The sequence below is a fragment of the Ranitomeya imitator genome, chromosome 3, assembly GCF_032444005.1.
Source record: "Ranitomeya imitator isolate aRanImi1 chromosome 3, aRanImi1.pri, whole genome shotgun sequence".
Classification (NCBI taxonomy): domain Eukaryota; kingdom Metazoa; phylum Chordata; class Amphibia; order Anura; family Dendrobatidae; genus Ranitomeya; species Ranitomeya imitator.
The window spans coordinates 797097633-797116219 of record NC_091284.1 but is presented as its reverse complement, the minus strand read 5'-3'; the positions used below and the strand labels follow the sequence as shown (position 1 = coordinate 797116219).

The following is an 18587-nucleotide window of genomic DNA, read 5'->3' as shown; positions in this document are numbered from 1 at the left end:
ATAGTTTGTACATAACTTTTCCCACATGTCTACTTTACATCAGCACAATTTTGTGTGTATATATATATATATATTGTTGTTAGGACATTATAAAGGTTCACAAGAAATTTCTCATTTTTCCCACAAAATAAGACAAAACCATTTTTCTCCTTCGCCTCATTGGGGGACACAGACCGTGGTGTATGCTGCTGCTGCCACTAGGAGGCGACATTAAGTAATACAAAGAAAGTTCTCTCCTCCCCTGCAGTATACACCCTCCTGCTGCCTCCCAGAGAACCAGTTCTTGCTTCGTGTCCATAGAAGGCACACGGACGGGTCTTCTATTCAGACCAAAAACTCTTTATTTTATTTCTAAATTTTTGACTTTATTTTTCACAATGGACGATGGGGCGACTGATCCTTTCAAGGCTCCGATTTCCCCCCCCCCCCCCCCCCCGAACCATCAACAGGCGAGCACGGAGAGTATCGCCTCAACATATCCTCTCCTGCGACATGGGATGCCACACCTGAGCTGATTCTTACGGGCGACGGGTCCATTCAAGGGCACCGATCTCCCCACACCTTCAACGGACGAGCACATGGAGTGTCGCCTCCACATATCCTCAGCCAGGCCTATTGCTGGACATTCAGCCCTGTCCTTTCCTAGAGGAGTAACCTCTTGGATATACAGAGGCCCACTTCGTGGCGTCCGAGCAGCCCCCACTGCACCGCCACTGTTAAAGCGGATGGTACAAGGAGGCAGACGGTCCCTCTCCACTTCCCTCCAAACCAGCAGCACAGGAGGACCTGCAGCAAGCTGCCTTACCTGCCACCCAGCAGCTTCTCTGGGTAAGAGTCGGGACTGGAGGGCTCCTTTCAGGCGGTGTGGGGCGGCGCTGGGTAAAGGGGAACCCATCCTCATTGTGGGGAGCGTGCATTGGCTCTTCCCTGCATCGACGCTGGCCGGCGCCGCAAATTTAGTCCCCGGCTTTGGCCCTGTTCTAGGTCGCAACCCCCAACTCCGCCCACGCTAATGACGTGATGCAGAGGCTCCGCCCATCGGTCCTCTCAAATCTCGGGGGCCATCTTTCTCCACCCAGGCCGCCTCAGCACGCACTCTATCTGCCATCAGGACGGAGACCGCAAGTGTCACGCAGGGTCCACGCAGGAGGAGCGGGGACACAGACCTGGGTAAGGGAGCGCTGCATTTTATAGATTAAAGCCCTATGGGATCCTCCTCCCTGCTGTATCCCCTTCTTTTCTCGGCAGTACCTCTTTTCAGCAGCCCCTAATATTATAGGGCCACATAGAAGGGTACATTATGTCCCAGCCTAAGGCATCCAAAACTCTTCTGTCCGTGCCGGATGGCTCATCTATCAAAAATCTCACGGACCGTCAGAAAATTTGTCTCGCTCTCTTTGAAGCCTCAGGTTTGGCTCTCTATCCATAATTTGGCTGCAGCTTGGGTAGCTAAGGCTATGGTCTTCTGGTCAGAGACCTTAGCTAACTCACTTCGGAACAGTAACCTTGCTCCAGAGGCGGCACACCTTGCCAACCAAATTTTCCATGCAGGCGATTACCTGGTACATGCATCCTTGGATGCGGCCAGTTTTGCTGCTCAGTCAGCAGCCAATGCCATCTCTATCAGAAGGTCGTTATGGCTCAGAGTGGAAGGCGGCCTCTGCTTCAAAAAAGTCTCTCACCTCCCTTCCTTATCAAAGTGGTGGCTTATTTGGGGAAAAGCTGGATCAGATAATTTCCAATACTACGGGAGGAAAGAGTAAATTCCTTCCCCAACAGAAATTTAGACAAATTCGTTTCCATTCCTTTCGCTCCACTCCAAGCTGGGCCACTACCACTACTTCATCTGGTTCAGGACATTCTCCACAAAGAGAGGAACTCGGGTCTCGTACAGACCTAACCACCATTGGAAGTCCCGACCCAAACAGTCGAGGCCTAAAGGACCTAGGTTCCAGAGATTTTCCTCACACTATCAGCGCTATCCGGTCAACACCGGCAGGGTAGGCGGCCGCCTACTTGTCTTTCGTCAGGTCTGGCTTTCCATTGTCTCCGAGTGGTTCAGAGATCTGGTGTCGTTCGGATACAAAATTGACTTTGCTACGCACCCCCCTTCACGTTTCTTTCCCTCCGGTCCTCCCTCTTCAGAGGCAAAGGCTTTCTCCCGGGCCATAGACTCATTGCGTCACAATGGCATCATTGTCCCCATCCCAGGAAGCGAAAGGTTTCAGAGTTTCTATTCAAACCTTTAAGTCCTTCTTTGGGACGACGAAAAGGTGAGGCCTATACTAGACCTCAAACTTCTAAACAAGTTTTGTCAAGGTCTGACATTTCCGCATGGAATCTCTGCTTTCAGTTATCTCTTCCCTGGAAGAAGGGGAATCCTTGGCCTCAATCTGCATCCAAGACGCTTATTTGCACATTCGAAATTTTCCCCCTCCTCCAGAGATTCCTGCGCTTCGAAATTCGCGACCAGCATTTCCAATTCACGGCCCTGCCCTTAGGCCTTTCTACTGCCCCCAGAGTGTTCACAAAGGTCATGGCGGCCGTCATGACCATCTTGCACTCTCGGGACGTGATCGTTCTGCCCTGCCCTATCTGGACAACCTGTTGATCAAAGGTCCATCCTTCCATGACTACGCGGATTTCGTTCGTGTTTCTTGCGGTACTCTTTCTCGCCTGGGCTGGCTGATGAACTTAAGCAAATCCTCCCCGGTCCCAGCCCAGCAGATTTCTTTTCTAGGAATGTCCCTGGACTCGTCTTGGGGGTTGGTAACTCTCCCTCCAGACAAATTCTTAGCTCTTAAAGGGACACTGTCACCTGAATTTGAAGGTAACAATCTTCAGCCATGGAGGCGGGGTTTTGGGGTTTTTGATTCACCCTTTCCTTACCCGCTGGCTGCATGCTGGCTGCAATATTGGATTGAAGTTCATTCTCTGTCCTCCGTAGTACATGCCTGCACAAGGCAATCTTGCCTTGCGCAGGCGTGTACTATGGAGGACAGAGAATGAACTTCAATCCAACATTGCAGCCAGCATGCAGCCAGCGGATAAGGAAAGGGTGAATCAAACACCTAAAAACCCCGCCTCCATGGCTGAAGATTGTTCCCTCCACATTCAGGTGACAGTGTCCCTTTAAACAAGAAGCCCGAGCGCTTCCTCAGTTTTGCCCTCACTCCATCCGGTTTGCAATGAGGGTACTAGGAAAGATGGTGGCCACGATGGAAGCGGGCCCCTTTGTGCGACTGCACCTCCGTCCCCTACAACATGCCCTTTTGGCAGCTTGGGACAGAAACCCTTTCTCCCTCGACCGAAGGTGCCGCTTATCCCTGCAGGTCAGACACTCTCAGGTGGTGGACATTGAACTCTTCCCTCAACCGGGGGAAGTCTTTTCTACCTGTTCAATGGCTTATGGTGACTACCGATGCCAGTCTTTTGGGCTTGGGAGAAGTCCACCACCACACTGCCCAGGGCCACTGGTCAGTTCAGGAATCGAAGCTACCGATCAATGTTCTGGAGATCAACTGGCCCTGCAGCACTTCTATCATCTTCTGACGGGTCACCCCATCCGTATCCAATCAGACAACGCCACAGCTGTGGCATACATCACTCATCGGGGGGGGGGGGGGGGGTACCTGCAGCAGGGCGGCCATGTCCGAAGTAACTCACATCCTTTTGTTTGGCAGAGAACAACCACGCGGTGCACATTCCAGGATTGGAAAACTGGATAGTGGACTTCCTCAGCCGTCAGGGTCTCATTTCGGAGGAGTGGGAGCTCCATCCGGAAGTCTTCAACCAGATCTGTCTTCGCTGGGGGATCCCAGATGTGGACCTCATGGCATCCAGACTGAATACCAGGGTTCCCCAGTTTATAGCGAGGTCTCGAGATCCAAGAGCCATCGGTGTTGACGCTCTAGTTCTTTCATGGTGCCAATTCCGAATTCTGTACATTTTCCTTCCCCTACCGTTACTCCCCAGAGTAATCAGGAAAATCAAGGCTGAGGGAATACCAGTGACTCAGGTTGCTCCCGATTGGCCTCGCCACACTTGGTGCGCAGAGTTGGTACGCCTCGTCGCTGACATACCCTGGAGACTGCCACATTGGCCAGATCTGTTTTCCCAGGGCCCAATCTATCACCAGAACTCAGGGGCCCTGTGTTCAACGGTGTGGCCATTGAATCCTGGGTCTTAACCCAGGCAGGGTTTTCTCAACGGGTCATTTCCACCATGGTTAGTGCCTGCAAACCCTCATCGGTACGCATCTATCATCGTACCTGGAAGACACTTTTTTTTTGCTTGGAACAAGGAGCGTCGGCTTTCTCCTCGACTTCTCAGTTCCCACCATTTTACAGTTCCTACAGGCCGGTCTGGACTCCGGGCTGGCAGTCTGCTCTCTCAAGGGCCAAATCTCCGCCCTATCGGTCTTATTTCAGAGACGCATTGCGTCAAGACCTCAGGTTAAGACTTTACTGCAGGGGGTGTCACATGTCACTCCTCCCTTTCGCATGCCTTTAGAGCCTTGGGACCTCAACTTGGTGCTTAGTGCCCTTCAGGAACCTCTCTTTGAACCACTTCAGCACATTTCGCTGACCTTTCTGTCCTGGAAGGTTGCCTTCCTTGTGGCGATCACATCGATCAGAAGGATTTCGGAATTAGCCACCTTATCCTGCCGGGCGCCTTTCCTTAATTTCCATCAGGACAAGGTTGTCCTCAGGCCGTCACCGACCTTTTTGCCAAAGGTTGTTTCGTCCTTCCATCTTAACAAGGACATTGTTCTTCCTTCCGGCTCTTATTCAGAGTTGAAAGAGCTCTCCACACTCTGGACCTGGTCAGAGCTCTGCAAAGGTATGTCTCAAGGACGGCATCCTTCAGAAGAACAGATGCTCTGTCTGTTCTCTCGGAAGGTCACAAGAAGGGTCTTGCCGCTTCTAAGGCCAGGGGAATTCGTTCCACCATCCAGGAGTCATACAGAGTCAGAAGTCAGCCCATCCCAGCGGGGATCAGAGCACACTCAAATCGGGCGGTGGGGGCTTCTTGGGCCATTTGGTGTCAGGCGATGGTAGAGCAGGCCTGTAAAGCGGGGACTTGATCCAGTTTACATACCTTCGCAAAGCACTATTCTTTTCACTCTCCGGCTTCAGCGGATGCGAGTCTGGCTGAAGAATTCTGCAGGCAGCATTGGCGCACATCTAGGCAGTTGTTGCATGAAATCTAATACTTTGTGATTTTTCCCACCCAGGGACTGCTTTGGGACGTCCCATGGCCTGTGTCCCCCAATGAGACGAAGGAGAAACAGGGATTTTTGTGTACTCACCGTAAAATCCTTTTCTCTGAGCCACTCATTGGGAGACACAGCACCCACCCTGGTAGCCTAATGGCTTATATGGCTTTTGCCTGTTCTTTTAAGTTGACATGTTGTACTCTTTTATGTTGTTACTATTTGTTCCTACTGCTTTTGCATCAAACTGGTTCTCTGGGAGCCAGCACAACACAAGGGTGTATACTGCAGAGGAGGAGCTAACTTTTTTCTGTTAACTTTAATGTCAGCCTCCTAGTGGCAAGCGGCATACAATCCTTGGTCTGTGCCCCCCAATTAGTGGCTCCAAGAAAAGAATTTTACGGTGAGTACACAAAAATCCCTGTTTCGTTTCTTTTAATGGACCACCTCACATTTGAAGTGACTTTGGGGGTTCAATATGACAGAAAGCACCCAAAAGTGACACCATTATGAAAACTGCACCCCTCAAGGTGTTCAACACCACATTCAAGAAGTTTGTTAACCCTTCAGGTGAACTAAAGCCAATGGGGAAGGAAAAAATGAACTTTTTACTTGTTTTCACAAAGAATTTACTTTAGACTGAAACGTTATTTTCACAAGGGTATCTGGAGAAAATGTACCACAAAATTTGTTGTGCAATTTCTCCTGACTACTCAGATACCCCGTATGTGGGGGTAAACCACTGCGCAGAGCTTGGAAGGGAAGGAGGACCGTTTGACTTTTTGAACACAAAATTGACTGGAATCGATGATGGGCGCAATGTCGCATTTGGAGACCCCTTTAAGTGCCCAAACAGTGGAAACCCCTTAATTCTAACTCCAATCCCAGCGCAGCCCCAACACAACCCTATCCACAGCTATAACCCCTAACCCTAACGGCAAAGAATGGGGGGGGGGGGGGGGATTCAATTTTATTATTTTTCCCAATCTAAGGGGCGTGACAGGTTTGTTTACGCTTTTTTTTTTTTTTTTTTTTTGATCACTGTCATAGACCCTATCACAGTGAACAAAATTAGCCAGTAGGAAAAATTTCCTATTGTTGCTTGGTATCGGCCAGCAGATCTCGGCAGGCCACGGCGTATGTGCCCGCCATTTTCTTCCAGGAAGATGATGCGGAGGTCTGGGGGGCACAGGGGACCCCATTTCTCTCTCCTCTGATATGCTAGGTTATATCATTTTTTTTTTTTTTTTTTGCGATTGACGCTATTTAGTAAATAACAGCAATCACAAGACTGGGGATGGCAAAAATTGACCAAATCATGTTCTCTGGGGTCTCAGCTAGCCCTGGTAGCCGAGACCCTGGAGATTTTCCAACACTGGGGGGGGGGCGCTATGCGCTTATTTGTCAGTGCCGTTTAAAAAGCAGTGCTGAGGAATAAGTACCCTTAACTGCTGCCGTTAAAAGGCGTATCGGCGGTCGTTAAGGGGTTAAAAACCGTATCTCTGTTCTTGAGAACACGCCTGACCTTAACCCCATAGAGAATCTATGAGGTATTCTCAAGGGAAAGACGAGACACCAGACCCAACAATGCAGATGAGCTGAAGGCTGCTATCAAAGCAACCTGGGCTTCCATAACCCCTCAGCAGTGCCACAGGCTGATCGCCTCCATGCCACGCCGCATTGATGCAGTAATTAATGCAAAAGGAGCCTCGTCCAAGCAGTGAGTGCATTTACTGAAAATACATTTCAGTAGACCAACATTTCAGATTTTAAAATCATTTTTCAACCTGGTGTTATAAAGTATTTTAATTTACTGAGATAATGACTTTTGAGATTTCACTGGCTGTAAGCCATAATCATCAACATTAACAGAAATAAACACATGAAATAGATCACTCTGTGTGTAATGACTCTATATAATGAGTTTCACTTTTTGTATTGAAGAACCGAAATGAACTTTTTGATAATATTGTAATTTTCTGAGAAGCACCTGTATGTTTGTCATTAAAGGGGACCCATCGCAAGGTGACCAGTGAATTCAGAGGAAACAGATTCTGAGACCAATTCTGGTCCAAAAGATGTATTACAATCTCCACCTGCTTGTAAAGCATACATTTCATATTTTGGAACATGGCATCCACGGATACGCTACACTTATTGAGAGTCCTGTGCCTCTTATGTCAGTGTAGTTGATTTGCCAGTCTAAGATGATCTCCGCCTAGAGAATGGGAACTATATTCTGTTATAGAACATCTGATGACATTTAAAGGGGTTGTCTAGACTTGGGGCTCAAGACTGCACTCACTCTGAGACTGCAGGCTTGTGAATCGTCGCAGGATGCACAGTGCACGCTGTCAGGATTTTTCATTTTGTATTGCAAACATTTGGTCACATGCCAACTAGACACGTGCAGCCTTGCTCAATACAAGTGCCTTGACCAAGGCTGAACACGTCTAGTCTGAAAGTGGCCAGAAGCATACTCCTAACCCTGGAGAATCCTGACAATACTTGCTGCCAGGATTCAGGGTATGTGCACAAGATGCGGATTTTACTGCGGATCCGCAGCGTGTCTGCAGCTGCGGATGCGCAGCAGTTTCCCATGCGTTTACAGTTCAATGTAAACCTATGGGAAACCAAAAACGCTGTGCACATGCTGCGGAAAAAAACGCGCGGAGGCCCAGCGGTTTACATTCCGCAGCATGTCACTTCTTTCTGCGGATTCCGCAGCTGTTTTACAACTGCCCCTATGGAAAACCGCAGTAAAAACTGCAATAAATCCGCATTGGTTTTCCACTGCGGATTTATCAAATCCGCTGCAGAAAAATGGACCTAGAATACGTGTGCACATAGCCTCACAGTCTGCAGTCACGAAGAGTCCGAAGCCTGAACAACCCCTTAAAGGAAAAGATTTTTTTTTTTTTTTTTACTTTTAAATTTTAAAACTAAACTTTTATTTTAATAACTTTTTGCTATCTTGTAGGATAAGGACCAGCGGAGTCTGGACATGGATACAGCGAAATCAATGTTGGCACTTGTGCTAGGCAGAACGTGGCCGTTGTTTTCTGTATTCTTTCAGTATCTGGAGGTAAGGGAGATGACGCTGCCCCCTACAGCCGCCCTGCGGGATCTGTAGGAGGGTATTATGCTTATTCTTGTAGAATGTGTCTTTTGCGTCCGTTCTCAACATATTCGGGCCACACATTTAGAGTGCAGCTTCTGAAAAGTGCAGCCAGATGGATCTCCGAGAAGTCTGTGGGCACTTTGTACTCATTTGCTGCTTTTAGTGCTTAATGGGGTTGCGTAATGTTCTAGAGGAGCGCACCACCACTTTGCCTCTTAGCAATCATGAAGATTGACAGTTCACTCCAGCGACATGGTAGCACTGCTGGCACAAATTACTTTCTCCCATGCAGAATCAGAGGAGCACAGGGGAAACAAAGGCTGGTTGGATCCAGCCAGCTTCAGAGCAGAACTTACAAGCTGTCTATCAAACTTATTGCAAGCACGCTTCTTGCCTAGGAACCCGGCCACCTCTGATAGACTATCAGAGGTGGTCCCTAATCTTGGCGATGAGCAGAACACAATAGAATTTTAAAATCCCTCTATACTTGAGAATGGAGAGTATTTTTTAATAAATAAAAAATGTAAATTGCAAAGTTGTGTGGTTTTAGAAGCTTTCAACTTTCTAATTGTGCAAGATTCCAGACATCCATAGTTTTCTGTTCTCTGCTGGCTGTCAGTCTCCATTGTTAACTTCCAGTGGACAAGATTCTGCCCTGGAGATGTAATGATCGCAAGACGGTGCGGTGATAACTACTGAAATAAGCCGTGCATCTGTGTGTCCATCACATGAACAGTCTTCATTATTTGGATCCCATTCAATGACTGCGAGCAGAGATCTTGAAACTTGCAATTATATTAAATTATAATAGTCTTCATAATAATAAGGATATCCTGTTTTAGACACGTCTGTGATACCCCTCTGTCAGACATTTTAGTTATTGGTAAAAATTAACTTGAATCTTAAAAGAGAAAAGTTAATCATTTTCCCTGACATGTCTGTTTTAGGCTACGTTCACATTTGCGTTGTTGGGCGTTGCGTCGGCAACGCACAACGCATGCAAAACGCATGCAAAAAACGCATTGTTTTGTGACGCATGCGTCCATTTTTGGCTTTATTTTGGACGCAAAAAAAAAAAACTTGCTGCGTCCTCTGCGCCCTGACGCTTGCGCCAAAAATGATGCATGCGTCACAAAACGCAAGACAACGCATGTCCATGCGATCCCATGTTAAATATAGGGGCGCATGACGCATGCGTCGCTATGCATCGCCGAACCTGCGCCCGACGCATCGCAAATGTGAACGTAGTAAATACTTGTGTTCTCCATGAAATAACCTCTTTTCTTAGATTTCTGCATTGTGCTGTTCCTCTGCTATTGCTCCAGGAAATATATAAATCAATACAGGGATTGGTGACTCGGAGGTGTCTGATTGGCCGGTGTGGTACTGTGCAGGGACACGCCCCCGAGGAGTCCCAGAGGGGGCAGCACAGCACAAACCTATACTAACACATGACCCACGATTGTTGTATTTTTAACAAACAAATCATTTACTAAAACAGCCATGTTGGGAGAGGTAACCAGTCTTTCTTATAAAGCATCGCTTCACGTTTTCTATTCCACAGCAATCAAAATACCGAGTTATGAACAAAGACCAGTGGTACAACGTCTTAGAATTCAGCCGCACAGTCAGTGCCGATCTTAGTAACTACGATGAAGACGGTGCCTGTGAGTAGTTTTGGAATAGATCTTGTACATTTTTCTTTATTTTTAGAATTTTTTTTTTGTTGTTGTCATCTAACAAGTAAAGACTCTTTATATAAAAAAACAAAAACACATTACTCTATCGATTCTGATTTGTCACCTGTGTATCTTCTTGAATGTGCAATTCTGCTGGCTGCTATTGGAAATAGTCAGCATGTCTGTCAACTAGTCACACAGTTTAACTAAGGTTCTGAATGTAATACAGTTGGGTACTGATTGTTCAAGGCCGACGTTCTGCTCGCCAGTTTTGATGAAGGGTCTGCTGAAGTAAGATGCGGCAAATATTCAAAGATTGTGTACCTCCTTTATGGATTTGGCGGCCAGTCCCATCCGTCCCGGTGGGCGTCTCCGTGCGGCCAGTCCCATCCGTCCCGGTGGGCGTCTCCGTGCGGCCAGTCCCATCCGTCCCGGTGGGCGTCTCCGTGCGGCCAGTCCCATCCGGCCTGTTAAAGCAAGCAGAACAGAACAGAATCGGCAAGGCCAGGCGTCCTCTGTGACGCTGTCCACATTTCGGTATCGCTTTGCAGTCGCCAAAAAATTGCTCTGCACTGTGATCTTAAACTTCATCCTTTCTTCTCCTTTTGAAAACACCCAGAAGGGGCAGAGAGGAGTCGTCGCACAAGTGAGCACATCCCACCCATTTTCATGGCAAATTTCAGCAGCTGCTCCCCCCTTTTGTTTTGATCGATTAATAATTTTTTTTTTTATTTTTTTTTTAAGTTCTTCATATTTAATACCATACAAAAAATGTTCATATTTTAAATAAATATAGGACCTTAATATTTTTTTCAGTTGAAGAAAAAAAAATGTCGGGAAACCTTCCCTTTTAAAGTTTCACTCATTTTAAAACAGTTGGCATAAATTTTTAAAACTTTGTGACGTTTTAGCTCTGACTGATTTCTGCTTGGTGAATCGGTTCAAAATATTGTGGAGAGAGAATAAAAAACATAAAAAAACATAGTATTTAGTGTCAATATTATGACGGTGGTGTACGAGGTATTGTTTTTGGAGGGGTTGTTGAGCTGGTATTTTTATTGGTAACATACTGAGGCTCATGTGCAACATGTTGCAGAAAAACAGCAATTCTGGCTTACCTTTTTTTTACCTGTATTTTTTTTTTTGTTTGTTTGTTTTAAGATCAGCCTTTGTACTGTTAATTGTTACCTTTCTGTACCCATCTGTCTCTCTCCGCGCAGGGCCTGTTCTCCTCGATGAATTCGTTGAGTGGCATAAAGTTCGCCAGACGACATTATAGCAGAATTTATTCTGGAATGGGAATGAGTGAACTTTTCCAACGCCCCAACATAAAGTGATGAATACGCTCATCTTTACTGAAGCCTTCGATGTTTTTTGTTTTGTTTTTGTTTGTTTTTTTGTTTTTAATGGAACTGAAGTTTTCTTGTTAAGGTACCTTCACACTAAACGACGCTGCAGCGATCCAGACAACGATCCGGATCGCTGCAGCATTGCTGTTTGGTCGCTGGAGAGCTGTCACACAGACAGCTCTCCAGCGACCAACGATGCCGGTAACCAGGGTAAACATCGGGTTACTAAGCGCAGGGCCGCGCTTAGTAACCCGATGTTTACCCTGGTTACCATCCTAAAAGTAAAAAAAACAAACGCTTCATACTTACCTTCCGCTGTCTGTCCCCGGCGCTGTGCTTCTCTGTACTGGCTGTGAGCACAGCGGCCGGAAAGCACAGTGGTGACGTCACCGCTCTGCTTTCCGGCCGCTGTGCTCACAGTGAGTGCAGGAAAGCACAGCGCCGGGGACAGACAGCGGAAGGTAAGTATGAAGAGTTTGTTTTTTTTACTTTTAGGATGGTAACCAGGGTAAACATCGGGTTACTAAGCGCGGCCCTGCGCTTAGTAACCCGATGTTTACCCTGGTTACCAGTGAAGACATCGCTGAATCGGTGTCACACACGCCGATTCAGCGATGTCAGCGGGAGAGCCAGTGACCAAATAAAGTTCTGGCCTTCTAGCCCTGACCAACGACATCACAGCAGGATTCTGATCGCTGCTGTGTCAAACTGAACGATATCGCTAGCCAGGACGCTGCAACGTCACGGATCGCTAGCGATATCGTTTAGTTTGAAGGTACCTTTACACTTGGAATTGGAAAGATCCTGTGCCGGTCTCACTGCTAACGTTACTCTGTTTTAAAGTGCTGATAAAGTTTACACTTGTCTTAATCCAGATTAGAGTTTGTCATGGTGCCTAACAGAGCTGGCAAGTTTTTTGGGTTTTTTTTCCCCAGTTTTTTCAGGTTACAACTATTTTAAGCCATGAAGTTGACGTCTTGTCGTCAGAATACCACTTACATACGCAAAACTACTTTTTTTTTTTTTGTGCACCAGCGAGTGTCTTGGATTAAAAAAAAAAAAAACTACTACTCTGGGTTAGACCTCATATCTGTATTGTAACATTACACCTCGCACAATTAAAAAATGTTTTTTTTTTTTTCAGACAGCATATTATATTACAATGTTAATGCTATGGCAAGGAGGAGATCTCAATACGTAGACACGACTTTTTTTTTTTTTTTTCTTCTTTCTTCCGTGTCTTTAAATTGCCATACATCTTGGATATTTGTTACGCTCACAAAGTGATCACGCCAAGGGTCCTTAATCACAGGACAAGGTTACAGTGAATGTCCATTGTTTGGGGAAAAAAATATTGGATAACCAATAGTTCTGAAACTCGATGTTCTAAGCCGTTATCTCTGTAGCGATTTCCTTTGAGAAAATTCTACCTGAAGGAGTTATGTAAGGGAGAAAAAAGGATCCCGCCGCACTCCTTATGCTGCTGTTTCTCATCTAACCTTGTTTCTGGATTCATTGCTTAAATAAACTCATTAAAAGGAATTTCTCCAGACGATTTTGATACTGAAAACAGCGACGTGGCTGAATAGTTCCTAGTGCAACAATGCAAACGATACCAGTCTCGTAGAAATCTGTTGTGCCAGTGCTGAGAAATCAAGCTTTTGAAGTCACATGCAAATTAGCCTGGAAGTGCATTGGGTTGCGGTAATGAACTTGACACAGACACGCCCCCAATGCACTTTGAGGCTAATTTACATTTAGCTTTTAATCTTGAATTTCTCAGCACTGGCACGTCGGATTACTACAAGAGTGGTATCATATTACTCGTCTCACTGTTGCTCATACAGCCCTACCGCTTGCTTGATTACTAAAATCGTCCTGACGGATTCCCTTCTAGGTAGCTTGCTGTACGTTAAGCCTTATATAGGTAATAAGCTTGTAATTCCCGTAACAGGAATGGATGAAACCCCCACACACACCATGGCACATATCTAAAGCAGTCCTGTATAGCGTCTACTTATCTTTCTACAATATTGGTGCAGTTCGCACCTTGTTTTGCCGTAGGAAAAAATGTCAGGATTTCTGGGAATAGCAACTGTGTGTTTTTTGGTTACACAGAAGGATCCTTTATTACTGCGCGTCTTCATTTCTCCCTGCGCTGAGATGTCCTCTCCTGTCCATTCTCCGCAGCTATAGGTCCACTTCTCGTTACCGCAGATTTTTCTAGTTTGCCAAAGTGTTCTTCTTCCGGTGTCATTTATTTATTGTTCTTTTTCAGAAGTACATGATGAACCTGAGCAGTGACCTGTCACTGGGCTTACATGTCCAGGACTGGGTTATGAAAAGGGAGATTAAATGATATAGATCACTTGCTCTTAACTTTTTTTTTTTTTTTTTTTTTTTACTCTCTCGTCATGTAAGTTATTTGTTCAATTTCCATGCAACATTAAAGTTTTTGTTCTTTGGAATCATTGCTAACTTGTTGGATTTTTTTGTTCTTGTTTTTTTTTTTTTTTGAGGGGGCTGGGGATTGTTACTGTATTTTGCACATTGTGCTTGCATTTACTCGTTTTAGAGTGCAGTAGTTTGACCTGTAGGCGATTTTGATCACTGTACGGATTCAGGCGACAGCAGAAGAGGAGTGGGATGATTTTATCGGGGGCAGTGACCTGTCCAGTAACGGAGCACAGGTGCTCGATGCACTTTTGGTGTAGCTAAGCAGTTCAGTTCACCTTCCTGCCCACTTATTTTCTATAATTTCTCTGCTGTTCACCGGCTTATGTAAAATCAGAGCTGTCGATCAAGATAGAGATGGATGGGAAAACAAGGTGCACCGAACTGCTCTGCTACACCAAGGGTGCACATGTGCATGGTTTGAACAGTCATTTCTCCTTCGCCACATTAGCGGACACAGGACCATGGGTGTTATGCTGCTGCCACTAGGAAGACCCTAAGCAAATACACAAAAAAAGTTAACTCCTCCTCCGCAGTACACACCCTCTGCTGGCTCCATCCTGAACCACTTCTTGCTTAGTGTCTGTAGGAGGCACTAGGGTCTGATTTCAGACCCCGACTTTATTTTATTTTTTACTATTTTATTTTTTTTATTTTTTCCATGGATTGATCGGGCGACGGGGCCTTTCAGGGTCCCGATCTCCTAAAAACATCAACAGGCGGGAACGCGGAGTGTCGCCTCACCGTACCCACTCCTACAACCTCCATATCGGACTGTCCTCTCACAAGGGCGACAGATTCCTTTTTTAATGGGTCCGCTCTCCCCACACAAACAACGGACGGGAACATAGGGTGTCGCCCCCACGTACCCCCTTCCGGAGCCAGGACTTCCGCCGGCCTGCCCTGCTCCCATCCAGGCAGAGGCTCCATTGTGACATTTGTGTGGCCCCACTGCACCACCACTGAGAGAAAGCGGCTGGTGTCGGGGAAACTATTGTGCCCTCTCCACCGCCCAGCGTTCCTGACTCGGCTTGCAGTAAGTATGGCCTTTTTCAGTGGGAGGGGAGGACTCCTTACCGCCCTCCCCGAGGTCCTGTGTTGATGTCTGAGCCCCCAGGGGGATAGGCACCCGGTCCAAGCTGCGGCCTTCACAACCGCCGTGACTGTTACGGTCCCCCGCCTGCTTGCCTGCCTGTCGGCAGCCACCGTCCTCCACGGCCATGAACATCTCCAGCCGCCACGGCTGTCCCTGCGGCCGTGGCCGTTACTGCTAGCCGTGGCAGTCTCCATCGCTGCGGCCTCTAATTTAGGCTACTTTCACACTAGCATTTTTTGACGTACTTCGCAGTGTCGTTTTGGAGTAAAAACGCATCCTGCAAAGTTGCCCGCAGGATGCGTTTTTTTTTATCCATAGACTTTCATTAGCGACATATCGCCACACGCCCCATCCATCGTGCGACGGATGCGTCATGTTTTGGCGGACTGTCAGCACAAAAAAAGTTCCATGTAACGTTTTTTGGTGCGTTGAGTCTGCCATTTCCGACCACGCATGCGCGGCCGGAACTCCGCCCTCTCCTCCCCGGACCTTACAATGGGGCAGCGGATGTGTTGTAAAACTGCATCCGCTGCCCACGTTCTTCTTTTTTTTTTTTTTTTTTCTTTTTTTTTTTTTTTTTTGCAGTTTGCGTCGGGCCGACGCATGGCGACGGCCCCGTACCGACGCTAGTGTGAAAGTAGCCTTAGTCCTCCGGCTTCTGGCCGAGGTATGCCTGATCCCTCCCGGCCGGATCCGCTCCCCCTTTAGCGCTCTCTTTCTATGGGATCCTGAATAGCCCTGCCTTCCTGGGATGCTGCATTATGCAACCATGCCCCCCCGGGCATTCCCTCCACCCACTTTTTCTGGCGCTTCTCATTACCCACGAGAAGCGCCGAACTAACTCTCGTGGTCTTCCTCCTGAAGCAGGAAGACTGGGGATGCCGTTTGCACGCCGGGCACCGCAGCAGGCGACTTCTCTGGGGGCACTGACGTAGGACACAGGACCTGGGTAAGCTAACCGCTTAACCCCTCCACTGCAGTCGCACACATTTTAACCTTTCCACCGCAGGCACACCACTTAACCCTTCACGGAGGCCTCTTACCTGTCGTAGCCTCCCTTTCTCCTTCGTCTCATTGGGAGACACAGGACCATGGGTGTTATGCTGCTGCCACTAGGACACTAAGCAAATACACAAAAAAGTTAGCTCCTCCTCTGCAGTATACACCCTCTGCTGGCTCGCTCGGCACTAGGGTCTGATTTCAGACCCCGATTTTCTTATTTTATTTTTTACTAATTTTGTCTTGACGGCTACGCAGGGTACTCATTCCTCTAGAAATCGTACCCGTGACACTTTCCCACGGAACGCCAATGCCTCTTCATCCGCTAGCTCTGTCTCGTTCCTTCACCAGGGGTTTACAGTGAGCACGACTCAGAATACGAGTCTGATGTGGCCCCAGACCCGGATTCTCCTGAGTTCCAGGAGTCTATTGATTCCCTCATCGAGGCGGTTAATCACACTCTGAAAATTGACGAAGAAGCCGGTACTAATCCGGATCACCCAGTATCCTTTAAATGAACAAAACTGCCTCACAAGTTTTTTGCCAATCATCCTGACATCCGGACATTGTTAAGAGGCATAGAAATCGCCCAGATAAGTGCTTCACCAGCCTAAAGCCCCTAGAAGCACGGTACCCTTTCGCACCGACTCTGAGACAGGAATGGTCTGAGTCCCCTGCAGTAGATCCACCTATATCGACACTCACTTCAAAGACTCTTCTGTCTTTGGCGGACGGATCTTCCATTAAAAATCCCACTGATCGTCAGATTGACAACCTAGCCAGGTCGGTCTTTGAGGCTACTGGAGCAACGCTATTTCCTTCATTCGCCACCACTTGGGTAGCTAGAGCTATGGTAGCCTGGGCCGAGGCCATAGTAAAATCCAATAGGGACAATAGCTTGCCACCCGATGTGTCCAATCTTGCCTACCAGATTGCCCGAGCAGGGGATTACATAGTTCTTACCTCCCTAGATGCAGCTAATTGTGCCGCAGTTGCGGCTGCTAACGTCTTGACCATCAGGAGAGCATTGTGGCTCCGTGAATGGCGGGCAGACTCCGCTTTGAAAAAATCTTTGACTTCCTCGCCGTACCAGCAAGTGCACCTGTTCGGAGATAATCTGATCGAGTTTATCTCTGATGCTACTGGCGGAAGAAGCCAATTCCTCCCTCAGCGTAGGCCCTTTCGGTCCCAATCCCAGGCTCGCTTCCGACCCTTTCACAGTACCCTGGGCTGGTCGTCCTCAGCCTCTCCCTCTAGATCGTCTCGTCCTCCACGCAGGGGCAGGGATTTGCAACCTTCCTTCAGACCTTCTAATTCCTGAAGAAACATCTCCCCGATCAAGACCCAAAAGTGCCCCTTCCCGCAAATTCTCTTCTCAATGACTTCTGGCCGTGTCCGGAGGACACAGGCAGGGTAGGCGGCCATCTATTTTTCGCCTAGTCTGGTTAACGGTCGTCCACAACCAGTGGGTCAGAGATCTCGTGTCTTCCGGATACAGGATCAAATTCACTCCACCCCCACCCCCCCAACGCCTTTCTTCCCGTCTTGTCTTCCAAAGTCCAAGGCCCATGCAGCCCCCTTTTTCCGGGCCTTACAAGCCCTCCGCAACAAAGCAGTCATCGTTCTGGTTCCTCCCACGGAAAGGTTCAACGGCTTCTACTCGAACCTGTTTGAAAGACAGAATCATGGGTCCCATCCTAGACCTGAAGTTGTTAAACAAATTCCTCTCGGTGCGCCATTTCAGGGTGGAAGCCCTACGCTCTGTCATCTCTTCTTTGGAAAAAGGGGAATACCTTGCGTCAATCAACATCAAAGACACGTATCTTCACATTCCAATCTTCGAAAGTCATCAAAGATTTCTACGATTTGCGGTCATAGACTATCATTTCCAATTCACTGCTCTGCCCTTCGGGCTTGGCACCGCTCCCAGGGTATTCATAAGTCATGGCAGCCATCATGTCTATTCTTCACTCCCGGGGAGTGGTGATTCTACCCTATCTGGATGATCTTCTCGTCAAATGTCCGTCCTATCGGGCTTGCGAAGAGAGCGTCACTGTCGCCGTCGTCATTCTGTCTCGCCTAGGTTGGCTGGTGAACATGGAGAAATCCTCCCCAGTTCCATCCCAGCGAGTTCCCTTTTTTGGGGATGATCTTGGATACATCCCTAGGGTTGGTAATTCTCCCTCCGGAAAAGACTTCCTCTCTAATCCGGGGAGCCCAATTGCTATCGTTTGGCCGCTCTCTCTGCAGTTCGCCATTCAGGTCCTTGGGAAGATGGTGGCATCCATCGAGGCGGTGCCGTTTGCCCAATTTCACCTCCATCCCCTGCTTTGATATCAGCCTGGCACAGGAATCCAGCCTCCTTGAGTTGCCGCTTTCGCCTGGCACCCAGGATCAGGCGGTCTCTCAGGTGGTGGATGACAAAGTCGTCATTGGATCAGGGAAGGTCGTTTGTCCCCGTACACTGGCTGGTAGTGACCACCGACGCCAGCCTCCTCGGTTGTGGTGTGCGATCTTTCATCACCACACGGCTCACGGGCGTTGTTCTACTCAGGAAGCCAACCTTCCAATCAATATCCTCGAGATCCGAGCAATAAAACTAGCTCTTCATCAATTCTATCACCTTTTGGCCGGACGTCCCATTCGGATCCAATCGGTCAACGTCACGGCTGTG

General features: G+C 47.8%; 1 protein-coding gene across 1 annotated transcript in view; it reads left to right on the top strand.

The window, feature by feature from the left end:
- DCUN1D5 (defective in cullin neddylation 1 domain containing 5) overlaps positions 1–11438 on the top strand; it is a 31358-nt gene extending 19920 nt beyond the window's left edge. The window contains exons 7-9 of the mRNA XM_069759210.1: positions 8196–8300; positions 9901–10003; positions 11236–11438. Of these exons, the coding sequence (XP_069615311.1) occupies positions 8196–8300; positions 9901–10003; positions 11236–11294 (267 nt within the window). The 3' untranslated portion in view covers positions 11295–11438. The remainder of the gene's footprint in view (positions 1–8195; positions 8301–9900; positions 10004–11235) is intronic.
- Positions 11439–18587: the final 7149 nt, after the last annotated feature.